We start from the raw sequence: 15,097 nt of genomic DNA on the forward strand, positions 1-15,097 counted from the left end.
TATTACAGACAGCGCGCACCACCTCCACCACCTCCATCTCGACCATCGAAAACCTCTGGAGCTATCCGCAAATTTTCCACTTTCTCGCCCAGTCTCTCGACAGTAACCTAATCTTCGCCTAACCCCACGGCCAATCCTCCGGTTCTTCAAGGTAAATTTTTTTATCTCAATCTCTCTTTTTCACCACCATTCTTCCAACCATGGACCTTATGATTTTTCCAATATTTAAAAACATCATCCCTCTTGTATTACAATTAACAGAGTGTCTACCTAAAAAAAACATATGAAACAATATATATATATATATATATTTTACATGTATAATGTCCAGGATCAAATGGTACCTTCTTTTCTACATCCTTCCTATTACTTATAATTTTATATATTAATAGTGTGCTTGTGTTTCTATAGGAAATTAATCGCACCTAACACTCTGTCCCTCTCTCTTTCTATAGCTTCCTCTAAATTCTCTCCAGCTCTAAGGCCGGTATTCATAGGCCCGGTTCCACAAGCCTTTTTTGATCTGGATTAAGTTAATTTTGCTATATTTTATGTCACATAGAATATAGCATAATTAACTTAATCCAGTTTAAACAAGGCTTGTGGAACCGATCCATAGTCGTTGCTTATATTTAAGACCGACTTAAGCATAGGTTATCTTTTTCTATTACTGTTAGGTGAAAAAGGACAATCGATACTTTAAGTCAGACTTAAATATAAGCAACGACTATGAATACCGGCCTAAACCTAAACTACATTCTATTTACGGTTCAAGCTATCGGCCTATATTCGTAACGGGATTATACTATTTCTCCCAATCAATGCTCCAGTAATCTTCCACGTAAGATTCTAAATTAACACTGGTTGAAATTTCGACCAATAGTCAACAACCAATGGCCACGCGCGAAATTTGAGATTATTTTTTCGTAAATGCTAATGCACGTTTAAAGCTTGAAATGGGGATGGATATGTATAGAAGCGATAGAAGATGCAGGAAATGCCAAGTTTATTTTGTATTCCGGGATAAATATACATTAAGAGTAATGCTGCTGTTAGCGAGCCAAAAAATTTAACGTAGGAAGATAAAGCGGATACTGAGAACGGTAAAACGAATCGAGGAACGTTTTGTTATCATTTTTCTCGTCCCTTAATTTTTCTCGGCGTCACTAGAGTGCAAGCGAAATGTAAATATAAACCGACGAAAATTCTGCGAAAACGATGGGCGTCGATGCGAGCGAATTTTGGAACGCGGGGACGAACGCTCATTCGTGAATAAACGATCAACAAAAAGATATATATTTTGTGTAGGAATAATACTGAATTACGGCGACTGATCAGCGGCAATAGTGATGCGGCAAAGCCAGGCGAGCCGTTATAAACACGAAATATGACGATCAGTGGTAATTTCCTCATTTTCAACCGCACGAAAGCGGGTCAAAGTTATTTTTGCACGACATAGATATACATATATAGTATACACAGGGCATATCGTGGTGTATGCGATGTTCGATGATGGATGGACAAGAATGATGACGATGAAAGAGGCAATAAACGTAAAGGTGCAATATTTGCTTTCACTTTCAGAGGTCCCAGCACGAAGCACAAGAACGAAATGTCGGAGACGGAAGGTAAAATGAAGCAAAATAAAGCTTGAGTCGTCATTTGCATTTTTTTCTCCTTTTTTTCCACCGTTGCTGTTGCTTCTTTGATCCGAGACAAGTGTGACACTGGCAATGTTTTTCTGCAAAGCAATCTCTTCGTACGAGGAAAAATATTCAACGAGTTTGTGCATTTCGTATATATTATATCAGCTTTTTCTCGTTTATTTGTATTTGCTGTATGGCTAATCGCTGGCATCGCAAAAGTCACTACATTGTTTTCCTTATTTAAGCGTAAACAAGGATTGTCACTGCTACACTACCATCATTGCGTTCTGTGATACCTCTTCCTACATTCGCTTCTGCACGAAATGCTGAATGTCATGGTGAACGTTTTCCATGCAATTGCACTTGCATACAACACAAATATGAGTTTTAATGAGACAAACCAGCAGTACTTTTAAATTACAGAATTTTCAACTACAGAAGAAGAGAGAAGGCAGAGCAAATTAAATGGAAAAACAAATTCAACAGATGAGTCAAATTTGTATCTGGAATATCCTGAGAACATCCTAAAAGCCGAAGCTACCAAAGAGAAGCAAAGTGAGGTTAAGGAAGAAGCCAAGTGGTCAAGTATCAAGAAAGATGAGTTCAAACCAGGTACGTAGTCGTTACCAATTCTTGGAATTTTTAAAAATATAACAGGCAAGGGCAGAATCAAGGCAGAAAAAAAAAACGCGGGTTTTTTATTTTAATAACCGTAGAAAAATACATATTTAGTGTAGAACGTAGTAAATTTAGTGTGGCGGGAATCGATCAAAGTCGCTATGAATCGTAGGCTCAATGGTACTGTGATGTTGGTTGTTTTTCAGTGACTACACCGACAACGACGACAATAACCGCATTGACGACGACGACAGGGACAGCTTTTACGACATTGACAGATTCGATCGCACCATCGTGCACAGCGGAGAGAAACGTGAGAGATCGTGCGACGAGAGTCGAGGTGCTGCAGGAAGAGGCAAAGTGTCCTGGTGGAAAATCGAGCGACGGTGACGCTTGGGGCTCCTTGCCAGTTCTGGTAGAACGTCTCAGAACGGCACTGGAAGCTTCTCTAGCTTCTTACAAGGAGAATCATCAGGAAAATCATCAGCAGACCATGGAGATTCCTGAAACGGAAAGGACCAAAGCAGTGGAGTCAGGATCACAAGGATTGAGGCAGGACCTCAGAGTTCTGGAGGATTTGCTATGTTTCGATATACAAACGGCTTTGACCAGGCTCAAGGACACCTTGGACAGAATAGACGTCACTGCGTTGCTGAAGAACGGTGCTGCCGATCCGACCAATAAACTGGATCTTCTTCGACTGGTTTCGAGTCTCCTACGTCGTTTGCAGATAGATCATCAACAGACATCGCCGGTTCTTCCTGCAGCGTCGAACGCGGTACGCAGAAGAAAAATCTGTAACAGACACACTGTGGGAGTATCCAGGGAGGAGCTGGCGTTGGCTAGAAAATTGCTGCAGAAGGAGGAGGAGGAGGTTAAAAGGTCTTCAGGATTCACTTCGATGGAGGAGAAAGGACCAAATCTTGAGAATAAACGATCAGAGGACATCAAGGATAAAAACACGAAGGATGCGATCAATCAGCGTCAATCTTTGAGAGACAAAGAACCTCGTCTCACTCAGGAAACTCGGCGATCTCTTCCTGAACAGAAGGACTTCTATGATGACATTTCTCAACCAACAACGATGACGTCTTCCACGACGGCTCGGGATCCTAAAATGGCGAACGCAATGAGACAAACGATTGTTAATAAATTTAGCGCCAGAAAATCCAAGATAAAAAGAGCCAATACCATTGATATTCCTACTTACTCGAAGCTGCAGATACGTGACAGCTGCTGTGCCTTTCTTAAGAAGCCGATCCACGTCGGAGATAAAGTTACCTGTTCGAATTCGGCTAACCTCATAGTACCCTTGCTCCAACCTAGAACCGAAAACGATAGAAAATTTTTGGCTCTTATCAACAGGAACAATGACGCTTCTTCTCCTGGCTCGGTGCTACCCGCCACTCCTGCTGTATTTAAAACTTTTGCTTACCAAAAGAACCGAAATTTTGTTTCCGACGAGAATTGGAACAATCGCTTCTCCAATATCAAAACGAGTTTCGACGAGAAAGAGACTCCATCGAATCAGCGGTTCAACACAGTAAGTAAGCGAATTGCAGTTGCAGAGTCTAATGCAAAAAGTAGTTCTGGATTCAGCCATGCACCATCGTCCCCATTCAAAAAGATAGAAAAACTGTCTTCGGACACTGGATCCAAAGCTCCTCTGACGTATCACTGGCCTATGAATAGCCAAAGCACAGGCAAAACTTTGAAAGAGAAGGCCAGGATGTTCGACAGAAGTGAACAAGATGCAAGAACTATCGGGGCAAAACTAGAGGAGAAGGGGAAATCGTTTCCTCGGCCTGTTTGGATCGACAGGAAAGATCAGCAGCGACCTAGCACAATAAATGAAAGTGGTCATCTGGATTATCGTTCTTTTTGCAAACAATTTGCTCCGTTCGTTGGCAAAACAACGTCCTTCGATAAGAAACCGATTAAAAGGACAGAGAAGGACCAGAGACGACAATCTTACAGTGATAAGAATTCAACTGAGGTTATGTACCCCGCGATCGCAGCGCGCGTCAATGGAATGGCTAGAAGTGGAACTAGTCATGGCGAATCCCACACTGGTTACTCGATCGATCCGGGTGAGAAACCACGTCGACTACCCCAGCCTTCGGTTCACACGAACAATTTTCATCATATAATTCCATCACGCGTGGATGGGATTGTTAAAGTCGGAACGAAAGAAGTGGATTCCGATATTGGAACTGATACGAGTGAGAAACCACATCGACTCCCTCATCCCTTGATTTATCCAAACAATAGCTTTCATCCCATAGTTCCATCACATATGGATGGCGGTATGAAAATTGGAATAAAAGACCTAGAACCCGATATTGGTACTGACATGAGTGAAAAACCACGTCGATTGCCTCATCCTTCGATTCACACTAACAATAGTTTTAATCCTATAATTCCATCACGCGTTGATGGGACTGTTAAAATTGGAACGAGCGACAAAGAATTTGAGATACGTAGCTCGTACGAATCTACTGAGAAATCACAATGGCTACCTCATTCCTGTCAACCCTCGACTATTTCAAACGACAGTTTTCATCCAATAATCCCAATGCGTGAGGATAGCATTGTTAAAATTGCAACGAACGACGTGGAATCAGATATAAGTACTGATACGAGTGAGAAATCACATTGGTTGTCTCAGTCCTGCCAACCTTCTACTAATGCAGGCAGTAGAGCTCAAACTGGAATGTGTGACGGGGTTTCCGAAATTCGTACCTCGTACGATTCTACTGAGAAGCCATCTTGGCTGGCCCATTCCTGCCAAGCTTCCTCCATTAATGCTAACAATAATGATTCGACCACTTGGGGAAAAGAGGATCCCTGCATAATGTCCCCATCGTTGTCCAAGCGAGATATTCAGAATCAGGATATTGGGTCAGAGATCGGTGTTGTGACCAGATACACGTCGGCTATAGGAACAGTAGCACAAAGTCCTGAATTATTGATTTTCGATGAGAATCATCGCTCGAGTAGCTCACCTTTCGTTCACTCGAGAGCATCAAGCCTCTTGACGCCAGAACAAGAAATTCAACGACACAACATGCTCCAGCAGAGTCTAATTCGTCAAAGGGATTACGCTCAGCATCCTTCACCTCCGGCGATCATCACTGACCATCACGCCATCTACAAAAATAGGATGTTCGAAACAGAACAGATAAAAACAAATGACCTACAAACTTCGAGGAAAATGGATTTTTCGCCACTGGTTTCAGATCCTGTTTATTCCACTGGTAGTACTAACAGAGTGAGTGCACTCAGAGAAGCTTACGAGCACTCAAAATCGTCGTCATTGTCGTCGAGAGACGCGAATGCTAAAGGTAAACAAGTCGATTCCAGCGACGAGTATCTCGTGTTGTGCTCGAGCAAACCGAACAGATCCATCGTTTTGTCCAAGTCCGAGTCGTGGCACCAATTAGCAGCTTCATCCACCGGGCATTATAAGCAATTATCATCAACGTCATCACCATCATCATCGTCACCATTGCATCCAGGAGCGTCTCAGGCCGCTTGCCCGCCAAAACCACCAAAACCTAAGTCACCATCATCGATGAAGCTTCGATCCAAGCAATACGAAGCTTCCAATACTGATAGTGTAAAAAAGATGGAGGAAAAGATCAAGAGGTACTTCAAGAGTCCCATCGATGAGAAGGGAGAATCGAAGGTGAATGGCAGCAGCAGGGTCTTTCGTAATTCTGAGAAAACCCTCACCATCGGTCTGTCGAGAAGCAAAACCATGCCTGGTCTCTACACCGATAATGCTTCGTTCTTGTTATCGCCAAATTCTGCTGTCGTTGAATTGGATCCACTTGGAACGGCAACCGACGACGTCGACAAGGTCTTTGATGACATCTTTCAAGAAGCTACGAGGAGTAGCAAAAACTGTTGACTGATGCGTATCTCTGTACAACTTGTGTCTGATCGGCAACTGTGACGATATCGCTGTAATATGTATATATTAATGAATGTAAAGAAAAGAAAAAAACGTGTGTGCATACGAGAGCCCTACTTAATACTCTGTTCATCCTGTTGAGTGACGCACATTGTGATAGAGAAGAATGACAATCGATAGACGACGTTACTATACATATAGATGTTAGACGAAATGCCTTTTCCTCGAATCCGTCCATCCTCTCTCTCTCTCTCTGTCCGCAGGCGAAAAGACGGACGAGTCCGTCGAGTCGTGCCGCCAGTAAATAAAAACAGTGAGTCAGCTATCTTTGATTTTCTTCTTCGCTGTAGCAATTTTATTGCGACGTTTATCCCTTATAGTTAGAAACTTAAAAAGTCAAATGCTCAATATACACGCACAGCAGCACGCCTATAGATTTATAAATTACGTTTCAGTAGCGTATGCACGTGATGACTCTTTGCCTCTGCCAAATCTGCCACCTTCTCTCTCTCTCTCTCTCTCCTATATGCCATGCGGGAAGTAGTTACTAGCTGCAGAACGTCAAATTATTTATTTCGTGCTGCGTGCGTGTAGTATATATATATATATATATATATAGATAATACATGCGTATAAATACTAACATACTAGTTTAAAAACTCCGGTAGACGCACATGGTATATATATGTAAATAAAAGACCAGCGCTGAAATTCATTCACGATTTCAGGATTTATCACGTGTTCCGTTTGTTCTATTTGGCCCTTTTTCAGTACCAAAGAAGCCTATATCTGCTTTCGCCAAGTTTCGTCAATTGGATCGACAAAACTCCTCTATTCCAAGGTATATCAACAGCATTTGATTAAATATATCAATTGGTAAATCTCCCAATGTTTTGTTTCTGAATATTATTAGTTTTTAGTGGGTTGAAATCACCAGGAACAGATTATCGCTTAAAGTTCAACACTACTAACTCCACCACCACAAAGCCTGTTGTACAAAATAACGTTGTACAGATAAAAGAACGACTTCTGGCATGGTGTCGAGCTAAAACCAAAGAATATGAGGTTTGTACCAAGATTATTGTAGTTTACTTGATTAATTTGTTATTTGCTGTTAAACCAATTTTCACCTTAGAACGTACAGCTGGATAATTTTTCAACGAGTTGGAGTAATGGATTAGCATTTTGTGCTCTTCTCCACCACTTTCGTCCGGAAGCTTTCGATTACAATTCATTGAGACCTGAAAACAAGAGAAAAAACTTTGAACTAGCATTTACCAAAGCTGAGTAAGCGAGAGACGTATAGTTACTTTAAGTGATACATGTACATAACAAGTCATTTTTTATGTTGGACACAAAATTTTTGTCACTTTTTTAGCGAGGTTGCTGGAATTGCACCGTTGCTGGATGTCGACGATATGGTAGTGATGCGCAAGCCAGACTGGAAATGCGTCTTCACCTATGTCCAATCGTATTATCGTCGCTTCAAAGACGAAGATTAATCATTTCTTTCAACATCATGACCCATTTATTGCTTTCGCAATTTTAACTTGGATCATGGTCATTCTCATGGGGTTACACTCAGGGGATCGCTCAGGAATTCACGAACAATTCCGTCAAGCTTGAGTTTCAATGAAATCTCTGTAACCAGCAAGAGGGGGCTAAAAACTTTGTAATATGTACGTGCAATAGAATTATCACTCGTGACAGTTTATTTTTATCCACGTGAAAGCCTGACTTGCTTATCGAAGAGCTCTATTTATGCTAGTGTTTAATGAGTTTACGGAAAATTTTTCTTGGAATTAAGCCGCTTACTAAAGCTGTAAAATATTTATTTCCCAAAGATTAGAAATTATACCGCTACATTAATATACATATATCTATATATAATAAGGAGAGAGAGAAAGTGAGAGAGACAAAAAAGATACATTTGCTTAAATTAGTTATTGGAACAAATAACAAATATTCGAATTATTCTCTGTCAGTAGAATACTCTGTAAAAATCAGTCAATTCATCAAAAATTTACTATTTGCTGTTAAGTGTTATTAATGGTTTTCAATATTTAACAGAAATAACTAACCAATGAATGTTGCGCGAGAATCTAATAACTGCATCCAATATGGATTAAATCATTTTTTACATTTGGTGAATATTAAAGGAGACTATCCTCTAAGGAGTTGTCTATGTTGTTCCTATCCTCTCCTATCATTTCCTATAAAGAATCAATCAAATTTAACAATGCCAGTCAAGGACTCAGAATAAATATTTAATTTCATGATCAATTGTACCTGCAAAACTTCAACCAGTGATCTGGTTTCATCCAGCATTTCTTTGTATATACGTTTCTCCTCTTCAAGCTTGGCAACTCTTTGTACTAGGATTTTGTTTTCTTCCAGCGCATCATCCAAGGCTATTCTTCTTCGTTCAGCTAATACTTCATAATAATTTTCACTTGGCCCAGCTGCAAAAATACCCTTTTTAACAATTCTTTTTCAAATGTAAAATATGAATTACTGAAAATATACCTTCTGATGTTAGGTCTTCAACTTCAATACTTATTTTCCCATTATTATAAGCAGTTTGGACAGCTTTGTCCTTGTATTGAGATTTCTTTCGTTTATTATTATCTATTTTTTCCAACTTTGGCTTCTCAACTACGTCACTGAAATAATATGATTAAAATTATCATTAACTGCTGTTTAAAGAGCATGACATCCTACAGAGTTTAATATAAATTACTTACTCTTTCAGTGTTTTATTTACCATATTACCAGACCTTAGGGACCTTCCACCACCAACTAAATTTTCCTTGTCAGTAGCCGCAGGCTGCAAAGTGTGTAAGGATTTTCTAATTTTATCCTGTGTGAAATGAAAAATTTTAAAAGGGATTATCATACTTGAAAACCATTGTGGAAATGAATAGATTATACAAAATATTAGATCTGAAAAAAGTTATAAACAAATAATAAATTCTAGCATCAGCAATTTTTATTTACATATTATGTACGATTTGACCTCTGAAATTCACTTCAAAACGACCTTTTTAACGGAATCCTCCAACGCATTAATAGACATTTTTACGAATCACAATTTTACCAACGGTTTTATACAGAAAGGGACGAGAGAAGCGAAATAAACTTATACGAAAACTGTTTCGAGAATTCAATTAATTTGATACTAACCTCAGAAATTGTTTTCGCAATAGCTACTTTCGTGGCGCCTCCAGGTTTCATGATATCAAATGTTGAATCCACTATATAACCGGTCCTAAAAAGCTGAAGAAATCTGATGAGAAAAAAGCTTGAAATTTATAAAGATCTTCATATATGTTATAGCCGTTGAAAATTCAACCTAATTTAACAGTGTGATACAACGGATTTACCCGCCACTTTTACTACTCCAGTCAAGTCCAGTCGTCCAGTCAAGTGAGTCAAGTCCAGTCCCCCCTCCTCAATCCTCACCATCAGAAACAAGAGCTAGAGCATAATTTAAAATATTGTAGACTTGCATGTACATTATGTAATACTGAATGCTATTATTCACCAACTCAACGCTCACTAGGTGGCGCATCGAACGGTGATAAAATGATCCCTCACGCCTACTTTACCGACAGTACAAGTCAATAAACAATTAATTTAATAAAAAACTCAAATGCGTTGCAAATTGAATAAAAAACGGGCGTCTTTATTACAAGGTGCCAGTTCTAACGAGTCAAACGAGCTGAAAAACATTCAAATAGGATGAAAAATGACTCTATACTATTGTCCCGCGTTCTTGAAGAGAAGTTGTGAGATAGTGCGATACCTAGAGACAATGGAATCCCTCACGCATACTTTATCGACAGTTCAAGTCAATAAACAATTAGTTTAATAGAATTCAAATGTGAAGCAAATTGAAAAATCCGTCGTTTGTAGGACAATGTGCCAGTCCTAATGAGTCAAACGAACTTAAAAACACTCAAATTAGTTAAAAAATAACGCTGTACCATTGTGCCGCGTTCTTGAAGAGAGGTTACTTTTCGTTATTTCCACTTCAAGAACGCGGGACAGTGGTACAACGTTATTCTTCATCCGATTTGAGTTTTTTTAAGCTCGATTGACTCGTTAGGACTGACATATTGTCCTAAAAACACCCGTTTATTCAATTTGCTTCGAGTTTGAGTTTTATTAAACTAATAGTTTATTGACTTGTACTGTCGGTAAAGCAGGCATGAGGGATCTCGGTTTAGGCCAGCGTTGCCAAGTGTAGTGTAATTACACTACGTAGTGTCCATATCCTATAGCGTAGTGTCCTTTCGGACACTACGCTATAAGATGTGTAGCCTTTGGGATACTACGCTATAAGCAGAGATGAAACGGGAGATTGCTCATGCGAGGTCCCGAGGCAATCCCTACCGGTAGGCGGCGCTGGTGTTGGCAAACGCGTGTCTCAGGTCCATCTAACCCCTAACGCCATCTATCGGAAGAGACCACGAAGCACGAGCGTTAAGCTTAGAATAGGGTAAAACATATATGCATTGTTGCCAGAAAGCGGAATAAAGAGAGAGCGGAGATATTTTCTCGGACCTCTCTGTCTTTCTCGCTGTTAGCTTCTAGCAGAAGAGTCGAGGCAAAATCTTTCCGTTTCGCTTTGTCGAAAATCTACCAATATTCGATGTCATTTATATTTGCAGGCCAATGCCTTTATACATGATTTTTTCAGCATATTTATTTATCAGCATTGACTTATTTAAATCAATAATAAATTAAGGAAATGCGTATTTGATATATAATAATTATTTTAACTATAATTTCATCGTTATATTTCGCTTATTTCCGTAAAATCTGCATTTCTTTAGTTTATTATTGATTATTGTAAGTCAATGGCAATTAAAAAAAATTTAATCTTAAAAAAAAAAAAGAAAAATAGCGATCAGGAATCGAACCCGGACCCACGAATCGCCACGCGATTACCTTACCGCCTAGACCACGAGGCTTCTTCAGTGCACCGTAAACAGATAGTCTTTTTAAGGGCTTGAAATCTTCTATTGAAACATAAATAAACGAAGAACCGACATCTTTATTCATTATTATTCTATGATAATGGTACACAAATTAAAGAATAATTATATAATGTAGATTTTCAAAAGCTTTTCCAATAACCAAGAACGGAAACTGCGAGCGTTGATTATTTATCTTCGTTCTTGGCTATTGGAAAAGCTTTTGAAAACTATTCAAAATATAATTATTCCTTAATTTGTGTACCATTATGACAGAATAATAATGAATAAAGCTGTCGGTTGCTCGTTTATTTATATGGTTTAAAAGAAGATTTCAAGCCCTTAAAAAGACTATCTGTTTACGGTGCTCTGAAGAAGCCTCGTGGTCTAGGCGGTAAGGTAATCGCGTGGCGATTCGTGGGTCCGGGTTCGATTCCTGATCGGTACTTTTTTTTTTTTTTTAAGATTAAATTTTTTTTAATTGCCATTGACTTACAATAATCAATAATAAACTAAAGAAATGCAGATTTTACGGAAATAAGCGAAATATAACGATGAAATTATAGTTAAAATAATTATTATATATCAAATACGCATTTCCTTAATTTATTATTGATTTAAATAAGTCAATGCTGATAAATAAATATGCTGAAAAAATCATGTATAAAGGCATTGGCCTGCAAATATAAATGACATCGATTATTGGTAGATTTTCGGCAAAGCGAAACGGAAAGATTTTGCCTCGACTCTTCTGCTAGAAGCTAACAGCGAGAAAGACAGAGAGGTCCGAGAAAATATCTCCGCTCTCTCTTTATTCCGCTTTCTGGCAACAATGCATATATGTTTTACCCTATTCTAAGCTTAACGCTCGTGCTTCGTGGTCTCTTCCGATAGATGGCGTTAGGGGTTAGATGGACCTGAGACACGCGTTTGCCAACACCAGCGCCGCCTACCGGTAGGGATTGCCTCGGGACCTCGCATGAGCAATCTCCCGTTTCATCTCTGCTATAAGATATGTAGCATTTGAGATACTACGCTATAGGATGTGCAGTATTTCGGATACTACGCTATAAGATGTGTAGTACGACACTATAATTTCTGTTAGTATATTAGTTTTCTATAATGTAGTAATAGTCTTACGAACAATACTTCGTAATACTTCTATCTTCCTCGTGTATTTTGACAGTTTATCTAGAATTGTTTGTTATTATTGAACATTGTAAAGAATATTGAAGTGAAAATTGTTCTGATAATGCATATATAATTACCTAGTAAATTGAAAATTAAATAAATTTTTAAATATCGTGTTGGTCATTATTAAATAAATAATTTTATTCTTTTATTTTATCCCGAGGATGAATGATCCCTTATAATAATGCTGTAAAAAGTTTATCCTTTTTATAATTTTTAAGAATTTTAAAAAGTATGAAAATTTATTACTCTTGTATAATAAATAGTTGTTTTTCTTGTTTATATGAATTTTATTGAAATTAAATGTCTTTATTTATGTGAAAATGATCGTTGTGGAGATTATAAATTTATGTAAATGTCAACTGAGTTCTTTTTCCTGTAAATTATTATTAAGGGGTGATACTCCTGTAAAACGTTGTTTTTTAAAGAATTTTTATTACAAGAAGAGTAAAATATTTATTGATTCGCCGTAAAGTGCATGTTAATTAATATTAAAGTTAAAAGTTGCTGATTCACCCAATGCTGATGCCAATGAATAATCCATCGTTATGGATATTTACAACTCCGCATAAAGAAATTCTAGAAGTAATTTGTAAAAACAAACCTAAGTTCAGCATAGAATTAGTGGGCTCCGGAACGATTTATTTACATAATAATTGTTTGTTAACAGCTACTGATTTTATGTTGGAAACCGTACAAACCTATAAAATAAGCAAGTGAAGGAATTATATTCCAAGCCATAAATTTTCTCTTAATACAATTGATCCCAAAAACAGCATAAATGCAGCGGACACCAACAAGATACCTCGATTCCACACTATACTAAGTAAACTCAACGAACATATAATACCCTCAGCGCCCAGCTCAAGGACCTCGAGAAGGACCTAGATAAAAAGGTCAAGGGAGAGGTCACTACCTGTTTCCTATCAATTTATTTTATACTATTCAACATTGTAAAATAACTCTACGAGGACAGAATAAATTTAGTTGTACCAATGTGATTGAATTTGCTTATCGCAGTGTAAACCCATAACAATATAGTGAAATTTAACAAAAAAAAGGCTAAAAATAAAAATTTAAGGTTGTTTTGAACAGAAATGTCGTTTTTTTTTATAAACAAAAGGAGAAAAAATTTATTTATAATGGTTTTTTTAATGAAGTTTGAGGTATACTTTGCTTATTGCTGAGGCCAATAAGTTAAAAAATGTATTTGCAAAATTTCCAGTAAATTAGACAAATAATTTTTTATTTGCATTTTACGACGCGAAAAATTAAACGTTTTGAGAAAAACGCGTTTAAAGTTTTTGGACTTAAAAGTTCTGTTTACTAACACTTTTATGAATTTCATCCTTATCAAAGTTTAATCTGTTTGCGTACATGTACATATATGTATTGAATAATATTCAAATAGCAAATTATGTATAAAGCTTATTAGGCCAAACAAGGCATAAGACAAAACTGCGAACTCGTTTTCTTATTTCATCTCCTATATGCGTTTTGAGAGTATAGCTTCGATAGATTTGTAAAGATTCTTAAATTATTTTTTTTCACTTGAAACTTTCGGAATATATTCTTCACATGTTAAAGAATCTTTTTACAATAAAAAATTGTTAACAAACAATTTGTAAATTACTCTTCCACCTTAATAATAGTCATACTTCTTTAAATAAAGTATCTATATATACAGGAATAACGAAAAGTGTGGAATGTTATATGCTGCCTCACTCTCCAGTTTCACCATATATGAGCTAGACGAAATAAAAAATAAAGCAATGATATTTGAATATCAGGTAGACATTGAACTTAACTTATTGATATAACTATATTAAAACATAGATTTTAAATAGAATATACATTGGAGTAAACATTCCTATCCTGGGTGCAAAGAGAGCATCCCTATACTTTCTCTACCTGCATTATCGCTTATAGAGCAATAAACCAAGAACTGTCTATACAATTTACCCTTTTCAGACATCTTTTTTTACATACGGGGAAATCCATCTGCGGTGCAAATAAGCCACCCGGGAGTTTCTCTTTTTTTATGACTATCTACGAAAACCCATCCTGCGATGCAAACATCCTGCTATCGCCAACTTTGTTTTTGGGAAAAATCTTCCTGTGACGTAAAAGAAGTACTTCCCGTCCAGAAAAAATATCCTTAGCCTTCCCTACTCGGTGTACCAAAAATTTCCTCAGCAAAGGAACAACATTCGCTAAACTGAAGATCTGATTGGTCCACAGGGTGGACGATGGACCCCTTCATTTTCTTCTCAAGGAGGGATAATTCATTAAAAGCCCTCGTTAGCCCTTAGGCAATGTCTTTTTGTCTGTTTCGTCTTTGATCTTGTTTTTTAAGTTTTTGCTCTAAGCGTATCAGCGAAAATCGATAATTATTTTAAATTAATTTCTTCATTTACTGATTTCTTTGGTGAAGTTTAGTGTAATTGTGTGAAAACATTTTTAAAAATAGTAAAAGTAATAAATAAAGCAAAATATAAGCTTTAAATTAAACTACATCATTCAACTACCATCTTCAATCCAATTACGCTTAGTGACACAGACGGTATCTCGAATATACAAATCATCAATAATAAAAATCTCTTTGTAATCCAAAGAAATACGGTTTATGGTTTATTCCCCAGATTAAAACGAGCTGTAGCGGTAAAGCAAAGTATCGTAAAACCGTCCTTTGTTCGAATTAAATAAGTGTTCGATTAGTGGATTATCAATAACATCTGTGAAATACA

The 15,097-nt window shown here is 37.5% G+C and overlaps 3 protein-coding genes across 7 annotated transcripts; 2 read left to right on the plus strand and 1 right to left on the minus strand.

Moving 5' to 3' along the window:
* The first annotated feature begins 9 nt into the window (after positions 1-9).
* Positions 10-6,290, plus strand: LOC136781648 (uncharacterized). 2 transcript variants are annotated; one of them, XM_066740544.1, is made up of 4 exons: positions 10-151; positions 1,585-1,628; positions 2,070-2,258; positions 2,471-6,290. In XM_066740544.1, the coding sequence occupies exons 2-4, from the start codon at positions 1,613-1,615 to the stop codon at positions 6,175-6,177; spliced, it is 3,912 nt and encodes a 1,303-aa protein (XP_066596641.1). In that variant the 5' UTR covers positions 10-151; positions 1,585-1,612; the 3' UTR covers positions 6,178-6,290. The 2 variants fall into 2 exon arrangements, with proteins under 2 accessions (XP_066596641.1, XP_066596640.1); XM_066740543.1 differs by lacking the exon at positions 10-151 and having other exon boundaries at positions 1,502-1,628.
* Positions 6,291-6,354: 64 nt separating this feature from the next.
* Positions 6,355-7,699, plus strand: LOC136781656 (smoothelin-like protein 2). Its single transcript, XM_066740573.1, has 5 exons — positions 6,355-6,493; positions 6,952-7,021; positions 7,101-7,245; positions 7,316-7,467; positions 7,559-7,699. The coding sequence occupies exons 1-5, from the start codon at positions 6,382-6,384 to the stop codon at positions 7,680-7,682; spliced, it is 603 nt and encodes a 200-aa protein (XP_066596670.1). The 5' UTR covers positions 6,355-6,381; the 3' UTR covers positions 7,683-7,699.
* Positions 7,700-8,261: 562 nt separating this feature from the next.
* Positions 8,262-9,668, minus strand: LOC136781657 (geminin-like). Of its 4 annotated transcripts, none has more exons than XM_066740575.1 (5): positions 9,364-9,640; positions 8,925-9,040; positions 8,707-8,843; positions 8,470-8,642; positions 8,262-8,393 (listed from the first exon to the last, which is right to left on the minus strand). In XM_066740575.1, the coding sequence occupies exons 1-5, from the start codon at positions 9,412-9,414 to the stop codon at positions 8,334-8,336; spliced, it is 537 nt and encodes a 178-aa protein (XP_066596672.1). In that variant the 5' UTR covers positions 9,415-9,640; the 3' UTR covers positions 8,262-8,333. The 4 variants fall into 4 exon arrangements, with proteins under 4 accessions (XP_066596672.1, XP_066596675.1, XP_066596673.1 ...); XM_066740578.1 differs by lacking the exon at positions 8,262-8,393 and having other exon boundaries at positions 8,404-8,642; positions 8,925-9,007; positions 9,364-9,456; positions 9,564-9,668; XM_066740576.1 differs by lacking the exon at positions 8,262-8,393 and having other exon boundaries at positions 8,404-8,642; positions 8,925-9,007; positions 9,364-9,456; positions 9,533-9,661.
* Between the last annotated feature and the right edge of the window lie 5,429 nt (positions 9,669-15,097).

This window comes from Prorops nasuta, unplaced genomic scaffold (assembly GCF_024137725.1).
Source record: "Prorops nasuta isolate Cenicafe-Biocafe unplaced genomic scaffold, Cenicafe_Pnas_1.2 PNAS00024, whole genome shotgun sequence".
Taxonomy (NCBI): Eukaryota; Metazoa; Arthropoda; class Insecta; order Hymenoptera; family Bethylidae; genus Prorops; species Prorops nasuta.

Excerpts from the sequence above, each read along its gene's own strand:
- LOC136781657 (XM_066740574.1), bottom strand. The coding sequence starts at position 9,414 with ATGAAACCTGGAGGCGCCACGAAAGTAGCTATTGCGAAAACAATTTCT. Across the intron at positions 9,041-9,363 it reads TTGCGAAAACAATTTCTGAG|GATAAAATTAGAAAATCCTT; the intron begins GTTAGTATCAAA and ends CATTTCACACAG. Across the intron at positions 8,643-8,706 it reads TGAAGACCTAACATCAGAAG|CTGGGCCAAGTGAAAATTAT; the intron begins GTATATTTTCAG and ends GTATTTTTGCAG.
- LOC136781648 (XM_066740543.1), top strand. The coding sequence starts at position 1,517 with ATGGACAAGAATGATGACGATGAAAGAGGCAATAAACGTAAAGGTGCA. Across the intron at positions 1,629-2,069 it reads CGAAATGTCGGAGACGGAAG|AATTTTCAACTACAGAAGAA; the intron begins GTAAAATGAAGC and ends TTTAAATTACAG. Across the intron at positions 2,259-2,470 it reads GAAAGATGAGTTCAAACCAG|TGACTACACCGACAACGACG; the intron begins GTACGTAGTCGT and ends GTTGTTTTTCAG.
- LOC136781656 (XM_066740573.1), top strand. The coding sequence starts at position 6,382 with ATGTTAGACGAAATGCCTTTTCCTCGAATCCGTCCATCCTCTCTCTCT. Across the intron at positions 6,494-6,951 it reads GCCGCCAGTAAATAAAAACA|TACCAAAGAAGCCTATATCT; the intron begins GTGAGTCAGCTA and ends GCCCTTTTTCAG. Across the intron at positions 7,468-7,558 it reads CTAGCATTTACCAAAGCTGA|CGAGGTTGCTGGAATTGCAC; the intron begins GTAAGCGAGAGA and ends TCACTTTTTTAG.